Source organism: Carcharhinus amblyrhynchos, chromosome 4, assembly GCF_965287045.1.
Source record: "Carcharhinus amblyrhynchos chromosome 4, sCarAmb.v2.hapA, whole genome shotgun sequence".
NCBI classification, from domain to species: domain Eukaryota; kingdom Metazoa; phylum Chordata; class Chondrichthyes; order Carcharhiniformes; family Carcharhinidae; genus Carcharhinus; species Carcharhinus amblyrhynchos.
Window position 1 is genome coordinate 99,318,690 of NC_137327.1, and position 18,160 is coordinate 99,336,849.

The window sequence follows — 18,160 nt, forward strand, 5'->3', positions numbered from 1 at the left end:
TTGACACGAATACGTGAAGGAAATCTTATGCATTATTATTTAACGAATGTTGGTGTGAGAAACTGAGATCATTCCCTGTTAAACATACCAGTTGCAGCTCCTGTAGGACAGCATGCATGTTTTGAACTAGGTGAAGCATATTCCAGCTATTCCTTTGATGCCAGCAATTAATTGTCGTCATGCTTTTTCGTACAAACTAGAGCCAAGTATCTTGACAAACTTGGCTGAATATTTGGCATCTTCTCAAGTATTTGAGAGCTAGCTAAAACAAACTGTCAAGCAACAATAGAATTTCTGGAAATTTACCAGTGAATATTGATCAGGAACTGTTTTCTTTAATCAAATTAATTGATTTAAGAAAAAAACTTTCTTTATATCCTAGTTGTTGAAGTACTTAACCTGTCTTCTGCATCGATCTGGCATGCTGCATTCATACAGTCCTGACAGCCAGTGTTTCCAGAATGTTTGAGTAAAAATTAAAATTACTCAGATTAAGACTTTGAAAAATGCTAATTGTAAACGTGTTGAATTGCAATGAAAATGTAAATTTGTGTAATAGTTAGATTTGGTTTTAAGCTTTCTTGTTTCCAGTTATGTATTTAGTTGGTTACTAAGCCTTCAGAGATTTTAAAGAGACTGCTAGCTTATTTTGTTAAAATATTTTTCTTTTTATAACTGTGTGATGAACAAGTGTGTTAGAGTTGTATCCAGTCAGAATGGATGAACAACTGCAGCTTTTAGGTATTCTGAATTCAGTTTAATTCTGTATCCTATTGTACATCAGTGCAGAGTACAGATGTATCAAACATGGCATTAATTTGGCAATTTCACTCCTGAAAAACTACACTAATCAAGACCATAGAAAATATAATTAGATATTTTCTGATGAGATTAGAGTGTGTTGCCAGGAATACATTATTGTTTCTTTCAATTAACCTATACCCTATCTGTCCTGGGGAATTTGAAACAAATGTATCCTTTCATTGTATTTGGACATTTTTGACCAAGCTGCATTGGATTGTGACACCTTCCCAACCATATGACTTTACTCTGCATTAGCTATTATGTATCTATTTGGCTCAATTGGTCATACTCCAGCTTGGGCCAGAAGTTCGTGTTCAAACTGTTTTTTTCTAAAAATGTTGTTTTAATTTTAATAATTTAATCATTCTAAGAAATAAGGTAAGTTGTAAGTTTGCGAATGACACCAAGGTTGGTGGAATTGCAGATAGCGATGAGGACCATCAGACGATATAGCAGGATAAAAATCGGTTGGAGACTTAGGTGGAGAAATGGCAGAGTTTAATCTGAACAAATATAAGGTAATGCATTTTGGAAGGTCTAATACAGATAGGAAATATACAGTAAATGGCAGACCCCTTAAGATTATTGATGGGCAAAGAGATCTAGGTGTACAGGTACAAAGGTCACTGAAAGTGGCAACGCAGGTGGAGGAAGTAGTCAAAAAGGCATACGGCATGCTTGCTTTCATCGGTTGTGGCATTGAGTTTAAAAATTGGCAGCTTTATAGAACCTTACTTAGGCCGTACTTGGAATACAGTGTTCAATTCTGGTCACCACTCTACCAGAAGGATGTGGAGGCTTTGGAGAGGGTACAGAAAAGATTTACCAGAATGTTGTCTGGTGTGGAGGGCATTAGCTATGAGGAGAGGTTGGTGAAATTTGGTTTGTTCTCACTGAGGGGTGATTTGATAGAATTCAACAAGGTTATGAAGGGCATGGTCAGAGTGGACAGTCAGAAGCTTTCTCCCAGGGTGGAAGAGTCAATTACTGTGGGGCATGAGGTTTAAAAGAGATGTACGAGGCAGGTTTTTTACATAGGGGATGGTGGATGCTTGGATTTCGCTGCCAGGGGAGGTAGTGGAAGCAGATATGATTAGTGACTTTTAAGGGGCGTCTTGACAAATATGCAAATAGGAAGGGAATGAAGGGATATCGTCCTTGGAAGTGTAAGTGGTTTGAGTTCCATCAGGCAGCATGGTCAGCATTGGAGGACCGAAGGGCCTGTTCTTGTGCAGTAATTTTCTTTGTTCTAATTCAGTAAATGGATAAAAACAAAATACTGCAGATGCTGGAACCTGAAAACAAAAACAGAAAATGCTGGAAAATCTCAGTAGATCCAACAGCATCTATGGGGAGAGAATAGAGCTTACGTTTTGAGTCGAGATGACCCTTCGTCAGAGCTCAGTAGAGGGACCCGGTTCCAAAATTTAAAATATACTTTGTGAAAAGATTGATACATGTTCTATTAACAAAATTAAAATGATTGCTTATTTGCAATCAGTTTGAGAATTGTTAGGCTTCAAGTCAAAAAAGTGCTGGAATACTTACTTATGGAGCTGTCTGATTTTGTAAGCAAATTAAACGTGATCACGCTAAGCCATAAGGTCCTGAGTTGAAGTTCCCATAACTCTTAGTTAATTTCAGACTGCCAGTAATTGTTTTTCTTTAATTCATTTATGGGACATCGGCGTCGTTGACCTCGAACTGAGTGGCTTACTAGGTCATTTCAGAGGGCAGTTGAGAGTCAATCACATTGCTGTGGCTCTGGAGTCACATGTAGAGCAGACCAGGTAAGAACAGCAGATTTCCTTCCTGAAAGGACATTAGTGAACCAGACGGGTTTTTCAGACAACTGACAATAGTTTCATGTTCATCAGTAGATTCCTAATTCCAGATAAAGAGGGTAAAATTGGGACAAGGTTCCCACTACTAATGGCTGGCTATTCAATGACCCCTACCATGTATGTTGATGTAATGAGTATAGCATAGACCTTAACCATGGAAAATAACCTGTTAACACTCGCTAATCAGTCTCACATTTGTAAAGTAGCTGTAAATGTGCGGTACTAGAATGCTGTTAGCATCTGTGAATAGTACGGTGGTGGAAGAGGAGGGAAAACTGAGAAATATTGCAGTGTTTTTCAAATTAAACTTTTCTTTTGAAAGTCAATGTGAATTCTTTACTCATCAGAACTTTTAAGTGCATATTTTGGGTGAAATGAGTTGGCTAGCTGTTGTGTGAGTAGCTATAAAGTGATACATCTTCCAGATATGCTCAGAAATGGACTTACCATAAATTGAAATGTTCAAAAATTAAAATGGCAAGAAAGGAATAAATAACGTGTGATCGTGAAACTGTGCATGCTTAGATCTGAATGTGCCTGGAAACTGATCTCTCTCTCATTCCATAATTGTTCCAGCTTTTCCTAAATTCCATTCAGAACTTTGCTATGCAGTAGAAAATATTAACTGTACACATACCTTTTAAATAGTCTTTATGTTTCTTGGGAGCTTTGATCTTTTTTATTTTAGTTTTACTGGGGATATTAAATCCATTTGTTCCTAATTTTTAATGAGCCAAAAAAGTAAACTCATTATATGTAAAGACATAGAAATTAGTTCCAGTATCGAATTTTCTAGTGCATGGTACTATAAAGAAACTTTATGGTTCACTATTGCAGATTAAATTAGAGCTCCTTTCCTCTGTAAGTGCAGTAATTGAGAAACAGTTTGACAATACGAGGTTGGAATTGGTTGAAAACTTATATCATACCAATGATTCATCAATAGCACGTACCATTACTTAAGGTTCTAGGAAATAACAGATTGAGTCATGCTGAAGCAAGTTATGCCATTTGTTGTGCTGTATCTTAATTTGCTGGGATTTTTGGGCTGCTCTATCAATACCTTTCTATAATTTGAGAAAAGTCTATTTTCATAGCTTTTCTCATCATTGCAGTCAATGTCAATCATAAATTTGCTGAATTTGCATCCATTTTCACAATGCAGCCTCATAAAATCTGGATCTCGTATTGTTGTGATATATGGCCCTCACAGGACTTTGCAAAGAACCTGTAAAAACCCATATGCTACAGAAATTGTTCTTTTGTTTCGAATTCCTCCAGCTTTGATTGTCTTTTGTGGCCTGCTTTACAATCAGAGTCCTGATCATGTCTGAAGGCAACTTTCAGGACTCACCACATTATGCATGATAAAGCGAAAATATTGCAATAGCTTATCCAGCTGAGTGCATTAGATCTAGACCTGATCTAATGAATGTGGGTTCCCAGAGAAGGACACAACGCAGCTGTCAGAAAACAACTGATGGTTCAGATGTTTGGAAAATACCAATTAATCTCTCTCCAACCCTCCCCAGCATAATTAAGCTGCATCAGGAATTCTGAAACAATTCTGCCTTGGGCCAGCGATGAAGGCAAGAGTCAACTATTTAGACCCTGAGGCCTTTTCCGTCATTCAAGCAGATCATGACTGATCTGTTAGCCAACTCCATATTACCCACCTTTGCCCCAATCCCTTGGTATCTTTAGTTAACAAAAAATATATCAATCTCTGACTTAAAGTTAACAATTGACCCAGCACCATTGTCATTTGCAGAAGAGTTCCAAACTTCTACCATCCTTTGCATATAGAAATGATTGTCAACCTCATTCCTAAAAGGTCTGACTCTAATCTTTAGACCATGTCTGCTAGTCATTGATGTTCTTAACCAACAGAAATAGTTTCTATCTATCCTATCTGTTCCACTAAAAATGATAACCTCCATCATATCATCTTTTATCCTTCTAAATTTCAAGAAACCCTGATTTGTGTAATTGCTCTTAATGTAGTCTGGTAAATTGGTAAAACTATGCTGCGCACTCTTCAAAGCCAATGTAGCCGCCTTAATGTGTGGTGCTCAAAATTGCACATAGTAGGGACGGCAGGGTGCCAGCGTGGTTCGCACTGCTGCCTCACAGCGCCAGGGACCCGGGTTCAATTCCAGCATCGGGTCACTTTCTGTGTAGAGTTTGCATGTTCTCCCCATGCCTCTATGGGTTTCTTCTGGGTGCTCCGGTTTCCTCCCACAGTCCAAAGATGTGCAGGTTAGGTGGATTGCCCATGCTAAATTGACACTACTGTCAGGGGGATCAGCAGGGTAAATATATGGAGTTGTATGAATAGGGCTTGGGTGGTATCAAGTATTTAGGAAGGATAGGCGGGAGGAAAAAGCGGGGGGCGGGGAGTGTAGCTCTGCTGATTAAGGATAGCATCAGGGTGGTAGTAAGGGATGATATAGGAACCAAAGAGCAGAAAGTGGAATCGTTGTGGGTGGAGATTAGGAACAGCAAAGGGAGGAAGATGCTGGTGGGTGTCATTTATAGGCCCCCAAATAATGATCTGGAGGTGGGGCGGGCTGTTAACGCGCAAATAAATGCGGCGTGCAAGAATGGAAGGAGATAATTATGGGGGATTTCAATCTACATATTGATTGGTCGACCCATGTTGGACACGGTGGGCTTGAGGAAGAGTTCTTGGAATGCTGCTGGGATAGTTTCTTTGAACAGTGTGTGTTGGAGCCGACGAGGGAGCGAGCTATCTTGGATCTGGTGTTATGTAATGAGGCGGGTAGAATTAGGGACCTTGTGGTGAAGGATCCTCTTGGGAAGAGTGATCATTGTATGGTGGAGTTTCTGATGCAGATGGAGGAGGAGAAAGTGGGTTCCCGGACATGTGTCCTTTGTTTGAACAGAGGGGAGTACGGTAGGATGAGAGAGGAATTAGCGAATGTTGATTGGGGGAGCGCGTTGGAAGGTAGGTCTGCTGAGGAACAGTGGAGGATCTTTAAGGAGATCTTTCTTGGTGCTCAGCAGAAATTTATTCCGATGGTTAAAAAGGATTGTAGGAGGCGAGATAATCAGCCGTGGATAACGAAGGAGGTAAAGGAAAGTGTTAAATTAAAAGCAGATGCGTTTAGAGTAGCTAAGAGTAGTGGGCGAGAAGAGGATTAAAGAACAAAGAACAACCCAGCACGGGAAACAGGCCCTTCGGCCCAACGAGCCCGCACCGCTGCATCACCCTACACCTATTCTACCCTGCGTGTCTACGAATGGAACCCCTAACTTAGCCAGATTCGGGGAGAATAGTGTCAATTTAGTAAACCAATCAGCCTAAGAGCACATCTTTGGGGTGTGGGAGGAAACCGGAGCGCCCGGAGGAAACCCACGCAACCACAGGGAGAATGCACAAACTCCCACAGACCCAGGCCCAAATCCATGTATCTGCACAGCCAGCAGTGCTAGTCACCGAGCTGTTGCGGCGCCCGTCTACCGGTCCAGGATCAAGCACACACACCGACACGAAGTACTAGGCCACTCCCGGAACCTCCAAGAGCAGCCCACGCACGACCCACCGTGTGCATGCCCCTCGTTTGACAACGAAGTGGACCTCCACCTGTGGAATAAAAAGACAAAAACGTTAACTTACAAGTCTGCATTTCCGGTGTCTCCCGAGGTTCTGACCTTATTTAATAGCCCCTACTATAACCCTCCATCCTCGTTTCACTCATGTGTCTGTCTAACTGAACCTTAAACGAGTCCAACGTTCCTGCCTCCACCACCCCCCTCGGTAGCGCATTCCATACCCCCACAACTCTCTGCGTAAAGAACCTTCCTCTCACATCCAAATTATACCTCTCCCCCCTCACCCTTAAATCATGACCTCTCGTATTTGTACCCAGTCTAGGGAACAGTCTCCCACTATTGACTCTATCTATTCCCTTCAGTATCTTATATACCTCTATCATGTCCCCCCTCAACCTCCGTCTTTCCAAGGAGAAAAGTCCCAGTTTCTCCAACCTTTCCTCGTACCCCAGCCCCTCCGTGCCAGGCAACATCCTGGTAAACCTCCTCTGAACCCTCTCCAGAGCCTCCACGTCCTTCCGGTAGTAAGGTGACCAGAACTGGACGCAGTAATCTAAATGCGGTCTAACCAACGTTCTATACAACTGAAGCATTAGACGGCAGCTTTTATACTCTATACCCCCACCTATAAAGGCTAGCATTCCATAAGCCTTCCTAACAACCTTCTCCACTTCTGTTGCAACCTTCATGGAATTGTGAACCTGCACTCCCAGGTCCCTCTGTATGTCTATACTCCTAATCGGTCTACCTTTTATCACATAGCTCCTCTCTGCATTATTCCTTCCAAAATGCATCACCTCGCATTTGTCAGGATTAAATTCCATCTGCCACATATCTGCCCAATGCACCAACCTATCTATATCCTGTTGTATCACCTGACATTCCACTTCAGTACCCGCCAACCCTGCCATCTTGGTGTCATCTGCAAACTTGCTGATCACACCACCTACGCTCTCTTCCAAGTCATTTATGTATACTACAAAGAGGAGAGGTCCCAGTACTGAGCCCTGCGGCACACCACTGGTCACTGGCCTCCAGCCCGAAAAGGTCCCCTCCACAACTACCCTCTGTCTCCTATTGCCCAGCCAGTTCTCAATCCACCTAGCTACCTGACCTCGTATCCCATGCGCCTTAACCTTTTCTACCAGCCTACCATGAGGGACTTTGTCAAACGCCTTACTGAAATTCATATAGATGACATCAACGGCTCGCCCATCATCAACCGTTTTTGTCACCTCCTCAAAGAATTCCACCAGATTCGTAAGGCAAGACCTCCCTCTAACAAAGCCATGTTGTGTATCCCTAATCAGATCGCAACGCTCCAAATGCTCATACATCCTACCCCTAAGTATTTTTTCCATTAATTTCCCTACCACCGATGTCAAACTCACCAGTCCATAATTTCCAGGGTTATCCCTACTACCCTTTTTAAACAGCGGTACCACATTTGCTGCCCTCCAATCTTCTGGGACCTCACCTGTGTCCAAAGAAGAGACAAAGATTTGCGCCAGAAGCCCAGCAATTTCATCTTTCACCTCCCTAAGCAGCCTGGGATAAATACCATCAGGCCCCGGAGCTTTATCCGTCCTTATGCTACCTAAAAGCCCTAGCACTTTCTCCCTCGTAATAGATATTTCCTGCAACTGATCCTCAGCTCCCTCCAAGAGACCGCACGATTCCGAACCCCTCTCCTTCGTGAATACCGACGCAAAGTATTCATTCAGGAGCTCCCCCATTCCCTCCGACTCAATACATAACTCCCCACTTTTGTCCCTAAGAGGACCAATTTTCCTCTTGGATTGGGAGAGGTTTAAATGTCAACAAAGAATGACAAAGAAGTTGATAAAGAAGGGTAGGATAAACTATGAAGCTGGGCTAGCGCTTAATATAAGAAAGGATAGCAAGAGTTTTTATAAATATATAAAAAGGAAGAGGCTGGCTAGGGTGAACGTTGGACGCTTGGAGGACGAGAGGGGGGACTTAGTGGTAGGGGATGGGGAAATGGCTGAGGCCTTGAATAACTTTTTTGTTTTGGTCTTCACGGAGGAGGACGTGAATAATTTGCCGGGTGTTAGCGATGGAAAGATGGTAGGAGTGGAGGGCCTGAATGACATTATTGTTACTAGAGAGGCGGTGCTCGACAGACTGGAGGGACTGATTGTGGACAAGTCCCCAGGACCTGATGGAATGCATCCAAGGGTTCCAAAAGAAATGGCGGAGGTGATGGTGGATGCCTTGGTGATTATTTTCCAAGCATCGCTGGATTCCGGGGAAGTGCCGGAAGATTGGAAAACGGCTAATGTTACGCCGTTGTTTAAGAAGGGTGGCAGGCAAAAGGCAGGGAATTATAGGCCAGTTAGTTTAACGTCTGTTGTAGGTAAAATGTTAGAATCCATGATCAAGGAGAAAATAGCGAGGCATCTTGAGGAGAATTGTTTGATAGAGCAGATGCAGCACGGTTTCGTTAAGGGGAAGTCGTGTCTGACGAATTTATTGGAGTTCTATGAGGATGTGTCTAGGGCGGTGGATAGAGGAGAGCTGGTGGATGTGGTGTTTCTTGATTTTCAGAAGGCGTTTGACAAGGTGCCTCGCAAGAGGTTATTACAGAAGGTCAGGGGGCATGGAGTTTGGGGTAGGGTGTTAGCGTGGATAGAGGATTGGATGTCAAATAGGAGGCAGAGAGTGGGGGTCAATGAGTGCTATTTGGATTGGCGGTTGGTGACTAGTGGAGTGCCCCAGGGATCGGTGCTGGGGCCTCAGCTATTTACCATTTATATAGATGATCTGGAGGAGGGAACCGAGTGTATGGTGTCGAAATTTGCTGATGACACCAAGATTGGTGGAACGGCAAATTGTGTGGAGGGTGTGGAGAGTCTGCAGAAGGATCTAGATAGGCTGGACGAATGGGCCATGAACTGGCAAATGGAATTTAATGTTGGCAAATGTGAAGTTGTCCACTTTGGTAAGAATAATGGTAGGAAGGACTATTACATGGCGAAAAACTGCAGCATGCAACGGTGCAGAGGGACCTCGGGGTCCTTGTGCGTGAGTCGCAAAAACCCAGCCTACAGGTGCAGCAGGTGGTCAGGAAGGCAAATGGGATGCTGGCCTTCATAGCGAGGGGGATTGAATATAAAAGTAGGGAGGTCTTGCTGCAGCTGTATAGGGCACTGGTGAGGCCGCAGCTGGAGTACTGTATGCAGTTTTGGTCACCACACTTATGCAAGGATATTTTGGCCTTGGAGGGAGTGCAGAGGAGGTTTACTAGGCTGATACCAGAGTTGAGGAGGTTGAACTATGAGGAGAGGCTGAATAAACTAGGCTTGTACTCGTTAGAGTTTAGAAGAATGAGGGGAGATCTCATTGAGACTTATAAGATGATGAATGGGATGGATAGGATAGAGGTGGAGAGGCTCTTCCTGCTCAGAAAGGATAGTAGGACTAGAGGGCACAGCCTCAAGATAAAGGGGGGGCAGTTTAGAATGGAGTTGAGGAGGAACTTCTTCACTCAAAGGGTGGTGAATCTCTGGAATTCTCTGCCCGTTGAAGTGGTGGAGGCTGTCTCACTAAATATTTGTAAGACGCGGGTTGATGGGTTTTTGATAGGCAAGGGGATTAAGGGTTATGGGGAGAGGGCGGGACAGTGGAACTGAGCCACGACAGATCAGCCATGATCTTATTGAATGGCGGGGCAGGCTCAAGGGGCTAAATGGCCTACTCCTGCTCCTATTTCTTATGTTCTTATGGTATTGTGGTTGGTGTAAACTCGATGGGCCAAATGGCCTCCTTCTGCACTGTAGGGATTCTATGAATTCTCCCAATGCCAGGGCTTAATTTTGCTGTAGCCTGCTTCTACCTCCTTTTGTTCATCCTCTAGATAATAAAACAGCATTCCATTAGCCTTTTGATTGTTTTCTGTATCTATTCTTTACATTTTAATGATCTGCAAACATTGATACAACCCCGTCTCAAAGAAAAAGATCAGTTGTTTCCAGTTTTCCACTATTTATCAAGATTCTATTCAATCAATTTTAGGTCTAAAGTGAATGCCTTCTCCTTTTCCTACATTGGAATCCGTATAGCACAGATAAACCCTTTCACTTAATGCAAATTTGGATATGCGGCTTTCCATTCTTTCATTTAAGTCACTATCAACTATAGTGATTAGTTTAGGCCCAAACACAGATCAATGCAAGACACCATTAATCATATCATGTCAATTAAAGTACATGTCTGTCATCTGTACTTTCTGTTTTGCCACTCAGTCAATTTCTTAGCTAAGTCAGTCATTTGCTTTCAGTTTCACAAACTTCAACTTTAGCTAACAGTCTGCTGCTAAGGACATTAATCAAATGTCTTCTGGAAGGCCATGTAAATAACGTGTAGATATTGTCCTGTCTACTACTTTATTTTTTTTTAAATAAATCAATCCAACTTGGTAAACCTGTTTTATTCTTTACAAAAGTATGCTGGCTGAATTTGAACAGGTGAAGTTTTCAAGATGCCCAATCTAGAATTTTGGTATAAAAGCAAAATACTGCAGATGCTGGAATCTGAAGCAAAAACAGATTATGCTGGAAAATCTCAGTAGGTCTGACAGCATCTGTAGAGAGAGAATAGAGCCAGTGTTTTGAGTCAGATGACCCTTATTCAGGACTACAGAATTATAGTGTATGTTTCACATTTCTTTTTAAACACCATGTTGAAGGCTATTATATTACAACATTATTAGATAAATGTCATGCAACAGTAGGCTGTTGATTCTATCTGGCTCATTCCTCATTATCTCATCCAATGTGGCCTAGAACATTAGTAGGACATTCTGTTACAAAAAACTAACTTAATCATACTCAAGAGACGTATTACCTTTCTGACCTCAGCTACTCTGCTTATCACTATGTATATGCAAGTTAAAATTTCCCATTAAAATTATTCTGCCTTTACTAGTCAAAACTCTACATTTATACATTCTATCACTTGGAACTGATACATAGCTTCAGACTTTAGTGGGAGCTGTTTTCCATTTTATAATTCTAACCATTAAATCTCCACCAACTGCTCACTTCTTATTATGTCCTCTTATCAATGAAGTGATTTTATCCTTATTCACAAGGCTACTTCTCTTTCTCTCAATTATTCTGTAGAATTTATAACTGGGCACAATTGGCTCCTGGTCTTGACCATCTGCAGCCATGTCACAGTGATGATTGTTTTGTCCCCTCCAAATTAAAATTCATTTAATTTGTTCTTTATACTATGCCTTTGTATAAATGATACTTATTTGAATCACACTTGCCCTATGTTTAGAATTCACTTAGAATCATAGAATAGAATCGCTACAGTGCAGAAGGATGCCATTCAGCCCATCGGGCCTGCACCACAACAATCCCACCCAAGCCCTATCCCCATAACCCCACATATTCACCCCGCTAGTCTCCCTGATAAGGGGCAATTTAGCACGACCAATCAACTTAACCTGCACATCTTTGGAGGGAGATGGGTGTTGCTGGCTAGGCCAGCATTAATTGCCCACCCCTAATTGCTCATGAGAAGATGTGAACTGCTGCCTTGAACTGCTGCAGTTCCTAAGGTGTAGATATAGCCACAGTTCTGTTAGGTAGTGATTTTCAGGACTTTGACCCAGTGACTTTGAAAGAATGGGGATTTATTCCCAAGTCACGTTGGTGGATGACTTGGAGGAGGACTTTCTGGTGGTGTTCCCATGTGTCTGCTGCTTTTGTCTTTCAGCTTGTTGGGCAACAAGAAAAGTAGGCAAGACAAAAAGACCAGCAATGGTGACACAATGTTGACCAGTTATACTGTAATATTAGAAATTGTACAAACCATTCTCTTTGCAGCACTTTAAATTGAAATTTGGCCAAATTTTGAAAGAATAAATACAACTTATGTAAAGAACAGAGTTTAAGCTTCAAACTATTTACAAACAAATCTGCAGTATTATGGATTCACTCAAGGATAGGCAGGAGGAGGTGGTTTCTGAAGGTAGGGGCCAACCTACTTACTGACACCTGGAAGAACATAGAAGAAAGAATAGGTAAGTTGTTTTATAAAAGATATAGGTATCCAAATGACAGAGACTTTGCAGACATAGCAGTATGTTCTTCAGATATTAAGCTGTCAAACATATCAGCAACCCACTTTGTAAAAGCTATCTACCCTGGAGAATTATTGTAATAACTTTAAATTGCCTTTGGGTTTTGTCGAGAGTAGCCAAATGCATCTGTCTAAAAGCATCTGATCATTGCCTCATCTCCAAACACCGAATTATAGTTCAAACCTTTTCCTTTTTAAAAAAACCTTCCCTTCATTGAAGATGTATTTTAGGCACTGATTGCACGAAGCTGAAATGATTGATGTTGCACACCTGATCCTGGCTTCCTCCTACCGCGTCACTTGACTCAGTGGGTGTCACTGAAGTCATCGAATCAGAGTTTGTAGCATAGAAAGAGGCCACTTGGCCCATGTCTGTGGGAGCAGTCAGCCAATCTTGCCAAAGCTTCAACGCATCTGGTTAGTTGAGCATTTCATGCCCAAATTTCAAGCACATTTCTTTGTATCCTTTTGGAAGATTTCTGGAAAAAAGGGGATATACAATCACTTTTTCAATATTTCACTATTTTTTAAAAACTGTAATAAATTTTAGGAAATTAATTTAAACTGATTTTAAAAAAAACATGCAGCTCAATTAACAGGACATACTGAGACATGATCCAAATTATAGTGTCTTTCCTCCAGTTTTTATAATGCTATCGGTTGGTCTGCATGATAAGCCACTGTATGTACAAAAAACAAGACCCCTGATTTGTCATTGAGCTCATGGCATAGTAGCCAGATCGATTAACTGGCAAATTGTGGTGGTGCAAGATGAACAAGCACAAATGGCTTTCTTCGCACATCAACTGTTCCAATCTCTAACTCTTTTTTCCTGGTAAAGCATTGAAGACTGCAGTCAATGAATGCAGCAAATTGATTATTGATGTTGTTTTGGCCTCACTTTTTTGTGTGTTTCAGTCCATAGTTTTAACTCTTGAAGCTTTTTTTCTTTAGACCTTCCACCACCTGCTATGCGCGAAAGACCTCCAGGATGCAAAACTGTTTTTGTTGGTGGTTTACCAGAGAATGCTTCAGAGGAGATGATCACTGAAGTTTTTGGACAGTGCGGTGAAATCATAGCCATTCGTAAAAGCAAGAAAAACTTTTGTCATATTCGGTTTTCAGATGAATACATGATAGACAAAGCTCTCTTTTTGTCAGGTAAGTTTTTATTCTGTTCACAATTTTATTTTTGTTTACAGCTTTAAAATACTTTTTATAACATTTTAACTTCTTAAATAATAATGATAATTACTGAAGGCTATGAAGGTTTTATTTTATGATGGAGTTTAAAGGAGGAGCAAAGTTTTTAAAGACAAAATAGAGGAAAGGATTATTAACTAAAACCTTTGGTATTTCTTTCCCTAGTACTGATTAACAAGCAGTTAGATCTCGCATCTAATTGTTGCTTGTTCAATCTAAATTTTTATATCTGTAGAAGTAGTCAATCAGGTTCATAATCTTACTAATTACAACATTAATTGATTATCAAATACTGGTAACTTTGGTCTAAGGAAAATTTGGGAATTGGGTTGTAAAAAAAGGAAACTTCCCAAGAATTTTTCTAAACAGTTACAATAATTTCCAGTTGCCAGGGAGTGGCATATTCTGTAGTCTTTCAATATTCTTATGCATTTCCATGTCATTGTATGTGAGAGTGCTTTCTATGCTTTTGGGCTTCAACAGGTTATCGAATAAGAATAGGCTCCAGTACAGATAAGAAGGACACAGGTCGCCTTCACGTTGACTTTGCTCAAGCTAGAGATGATCTGTATGAATGGGAATGTAAACAACGTATGATGGCAAGAGAGGAACGCCACCGTCGAAGAGTAGAAGAAGAAAGATTTCGACTACCTTCACCTCCGCCAATAGTGCATTATTCAGAGCATGAAAGTGCTGTGCTGTCAGAAAAGCTTAAAGGTAATTTAAAGGTCCTGTACAATGAGTCGCTCGTACTTAAAGGTTTTGCGAGCGACACTTTATTACCAAAAATAGCATCGTTTTCACATTTAGCTGTATGTAAAAGTTTAGCATCTAACAAATGTTGGTTACAATTTTTCTTTTACGTGTTTACCAACAATAATAAATTAAAAGGAAAGTATTAGAAAAAGAGGAAAAAGAAGTTTTTTTTTTGCTGGTAGTTCCTCTCCTGATGGCCTATCCTTTCTTTATAAACACAGGCCAGGGTATCCAAAAATAGCTGCTGAGCCACAGAAACTTCCTTCGGATGATAGCCTTCTGGAGATGTTCCTATTACGTACATTTCCCTGTGAAGGAGTACTGAAATAGTGGTCTTAAAAGGTCAGTTTATGACCATGTCGACGTGGTCAGGGACTACAAGTGAAGCGAGTATAAGGATCGAAAAGATAGGAGTCTTAGTTGGCCCTTGCAGTTGTCTGACAGGTACCAGTTTCATGCAGGGAGGATGTGCAACTTGACCACATGAATTATGATCAAGTCCAGAACAAGAGCAGATAAAACACCATGGGAAGCAGCAGAAACTTCAATCTTATTTGGTAAAGTAAATTAGATATGGATTGTGGAATAGGAGATAAAACAATTATTTAACCTTCGTGCAGTAACCTCTGTACATTTGACATTCTGGTAGACGTTGGTACAAGGAAAGGCAAGTGTATGAAAGGTGACAATATCTTCAAACTGACTGGCCAAAGCACTCTTAGATCAAAAAGATACAGCAGTGTTATGGATATCACATTGGACTAGTTTGTATCCACCTGTGGCAAGTTGTGATATAGAATTCAACAAATCTCTTTATTCTCATATTAGCGCTGAAATAAAGGATTCCGTGGAAACAGTACGTTGTTTACAAGTTCAACTGGTTCAATATTATCATTCAGTGAAGGTTACATGCCACCCTACATGTGACTTTAGCTTCATGCACTGTGGTTGACTATGACATACCATAGGGGAATTTCACAGTTACTTCATTGCAGTGTTAATGTAAGCCTTACTTATGACTAATAAATAAACTTTATCAAGCTGTTTGATTGTAACAGCAACTACTGACAAAGGAAAAACCTATCAACACCTCAGAGCCTTTATGAATACTGCCTTGCCAGAGTTGCTCGTGTCCTAAGAGCAAATGTTTGAAAGATTTGTTTTAAAATAATCCCACACCAAGTCAGATGAAGGATGGAGAGCACTTCGCATGAATGTATCTTGCTTTTGAAATTTAATTATAGTTTCTTGCCTTGTGTTTGAATACATCAATCTCTTGTAGATGATGCAAAATTCTCTGAAGCTGTTCAGACCCTTTACACATGGCTCGAACGAGGTGAAGTGAACCGTCGATCAGCAAATATCTTCTACTCCATGATCCAGTCAGCTAACAGCCATATTCGAAGGCTTATGAACGAAAAGATTCTACATCAAAAAGAAATGGAGGAAGCCAAAGAGAAGTTTAAGAATGCCCTCTCAGGGATCCTGGTTCAGTGTGAGTAATAACTTCATTCTTTAACACTTGAAATGGCCATCATAGATAGCATGAGCACTTTTCATCTTTTATCATTCATTAATTTTCTTTTTGTTCAATTTAATTAAATGTACATTATTGATTCTATAGCAAGACAAGTGTGACTAATGCATATGGTATACCTAATAGAAAAATGTCATATATATTGACATAAAACAAAAAGTAAGTGCTTGTCTAGAAGCTGTTAGCATTGAACATCCTTGAATTGAGTTGCTATAATACTGACTTCATACACACCAGTCAACCTTGCATGCGTGAAATATCAAATAAAATATCACAAGTTGAGTCAAGAACTCGTTTAATTAGTAGGATGAAGAGATGAAGGCTGCCACAACTTTCTGTAGATCAAGTTAACTGCTTGAACCCCTTAATAAGAGCATTTGAAAATTCCTATTGGCTGCAAACATAGGACCAAAGTAATAAAGTTATCCAATTGTAACTTTAATGACAGTGAAGGATTCAGTTTTTGTGCTTTCCAATTGTTGATGCATTATAACAGTGTTAATTAATTAAAAATGGAGGAACTAGAAAGAATAAATATATGTATCATTGCATCCTGAGGGTAATTTGTGGGTAGATCAGGCAACTCAACATTATCATGAGAAAAAGTTTGAGTAGTTTATTGTGTAGGAATCTATAACAGCTACTCCATTAATAGTGGTTAAAAGAAACTTGGCATAAAATAGGCTTAATTATTAGCCCCCTTTTTCAAGATGCAAATCAGCTGAATAATTCATTGTTACTAGTTGGTGAAATGGAATACTACAAATAACTGTTACAAGTAAGAGACAAATTAAACTTGTTATACAAACATTCTGGAACAATTCAAGATCTTTTGAATGTAATGAGTGCGTCTGTGTAACATCCAATGCTTGGATAATAGCACAGTATAGAAGGGAGCAACAATGTGTTGTAAACAGGAGTAAACAGTTTTAAGTCACTGCTTTGTGAGGCTAAAGTGTTGCAAATGTTATTTTGGCCGTAGAATGATGATAGGGTTTGCAAAGTGGCAAGCAATATTGACCAAGCTGCAAAAGTGCTGTCAAAACAGTTAAGTGGTTTTCCATATCACCGATTTCTCTTACACAGCACCACTTCATTTTAAATGCAAGATTAACTTAGTTCCAGATTTAAACTTAAATGCACTCAAATTTTTATGTCCAAATTCTACACAAATTTTGATGTTCCTGCAGGTAAGAATGATAATTCTCCTCACCTCATCCTGTCTTCCTGGACTTTTAGGTTTTTCTCTTAAATATTTAACAGCCATAATTTTACTGGCCCATCTGCCACGGGAATTGAGCAGGCAAAGGGCAGAGCATGGGAAGGTCCATTGACGTCAGGCAGGATTTTACAGTTTCAAGACGAGCGAGGCCATAAAATCCTGCCCATTTCTCAGCTGAGAAAATAGCTGTCCCACAATCTCCGATACTTCTGTAAATGTATAGCTAGAGATAATCTATATGAATGGGAATGTAAACAACGTATGATGGCAATCTACTCGTAAAATAAAAACAGCTGCAACTCGATGTGAATTCCGACCCTTCCAAGGTTGAAACACTGAAAATGAAGGCAGTCTAAAAACTTAAGAATTCTGTAGTGGTGAAACTTTCACCATTCGGTGTGAGGTTTGTCATTGCTTGGAATTTTTATTAATTTTCGAGCTTGTGTTTGTAATGGCTTACAACCAATTACTCTAATTGTACTAATCAGGGGCAATATGAAGTTCTCGCTTATCTATACTGAAGTGATATTTAAGTTTAATTAAAGTTATGATGAATTAGGAGTTGAATCCTTATGAAAGCCATTTGTCCTACAACATAAGAAGTATGTGACCAACAGGAATTAAGGAGTCCAGCTGGCTGCTCCCTAAATCAAACATCTGTCAATTGCTCATTCACTTAAAGATACATCCAATTCTTCCCTGATGTTTTTTATATATATCCATCTCCACTTCCTTCCTCTTTAGCAAATCTTATCCTACGTTTATATTAAACGTTTTATTGTAATTTATAATTTGTCAAGCAAAGTAAATCCACCTAGATTAAATTGGATGTTTCCAGCTGGATCTCAAACTTCCATTGATGGAGACCTTAATGTCCTTGCCACTCTTCACAACCACTGCAATGCTCTGTTCTTGGAGCCTGTGCTCTTCAGTTTTCCAACTTTGGCCTCCTATGCACTTCACTGCTTCCCTTCTGGTTCATCATTGGTAAGGATTCAGCCATGTTGGCTCTTCTCCCTGAAACTCCCCATAAACATCTTTGACATGCTACTTCTCTGCTGCTTTTAGAAGTCTCCTCAAAAATCCATAATTTCTCCCATGCAT

The 18,160-nt window shown here is 40.4% G+C and overlaps 1 protein-coding gene across 4 annotated transcripts in view; it reads left to right on the top strand.

Annotated features, from left to right (window-relative positions):
* Positions 1 to 18,160, top strand: part of LOC145342248 (ecto-NOX disulfide-thiol exchanger 2-like) — a 271,181-nt gene that overhangs the window by 210,159 nt on the left and 42,862 nt on the right. For all 4 annotated transcript variants that reach the window (XM_080187653.1, XM_080187654.1, XM_080187651.1 and 1 more), the window contains 3 exons: positions 13,293 to 13,499; positions 14,025 to 14,258; positions 15,580 to 15,792. In XM_080187653.1, coding sequence (XP_080043779.1) covers positions 13,293 to 13,499; positions 14,025 to 14,258; positions 15,580 to 15,792 — 654 coding nt within the window. The remainder of the gene's footprint in view (positions 1 to 13,292; positions 13,500 to 14,024; positions 14,259 to 15,579; positions 15,793 to 18,160) is intronic.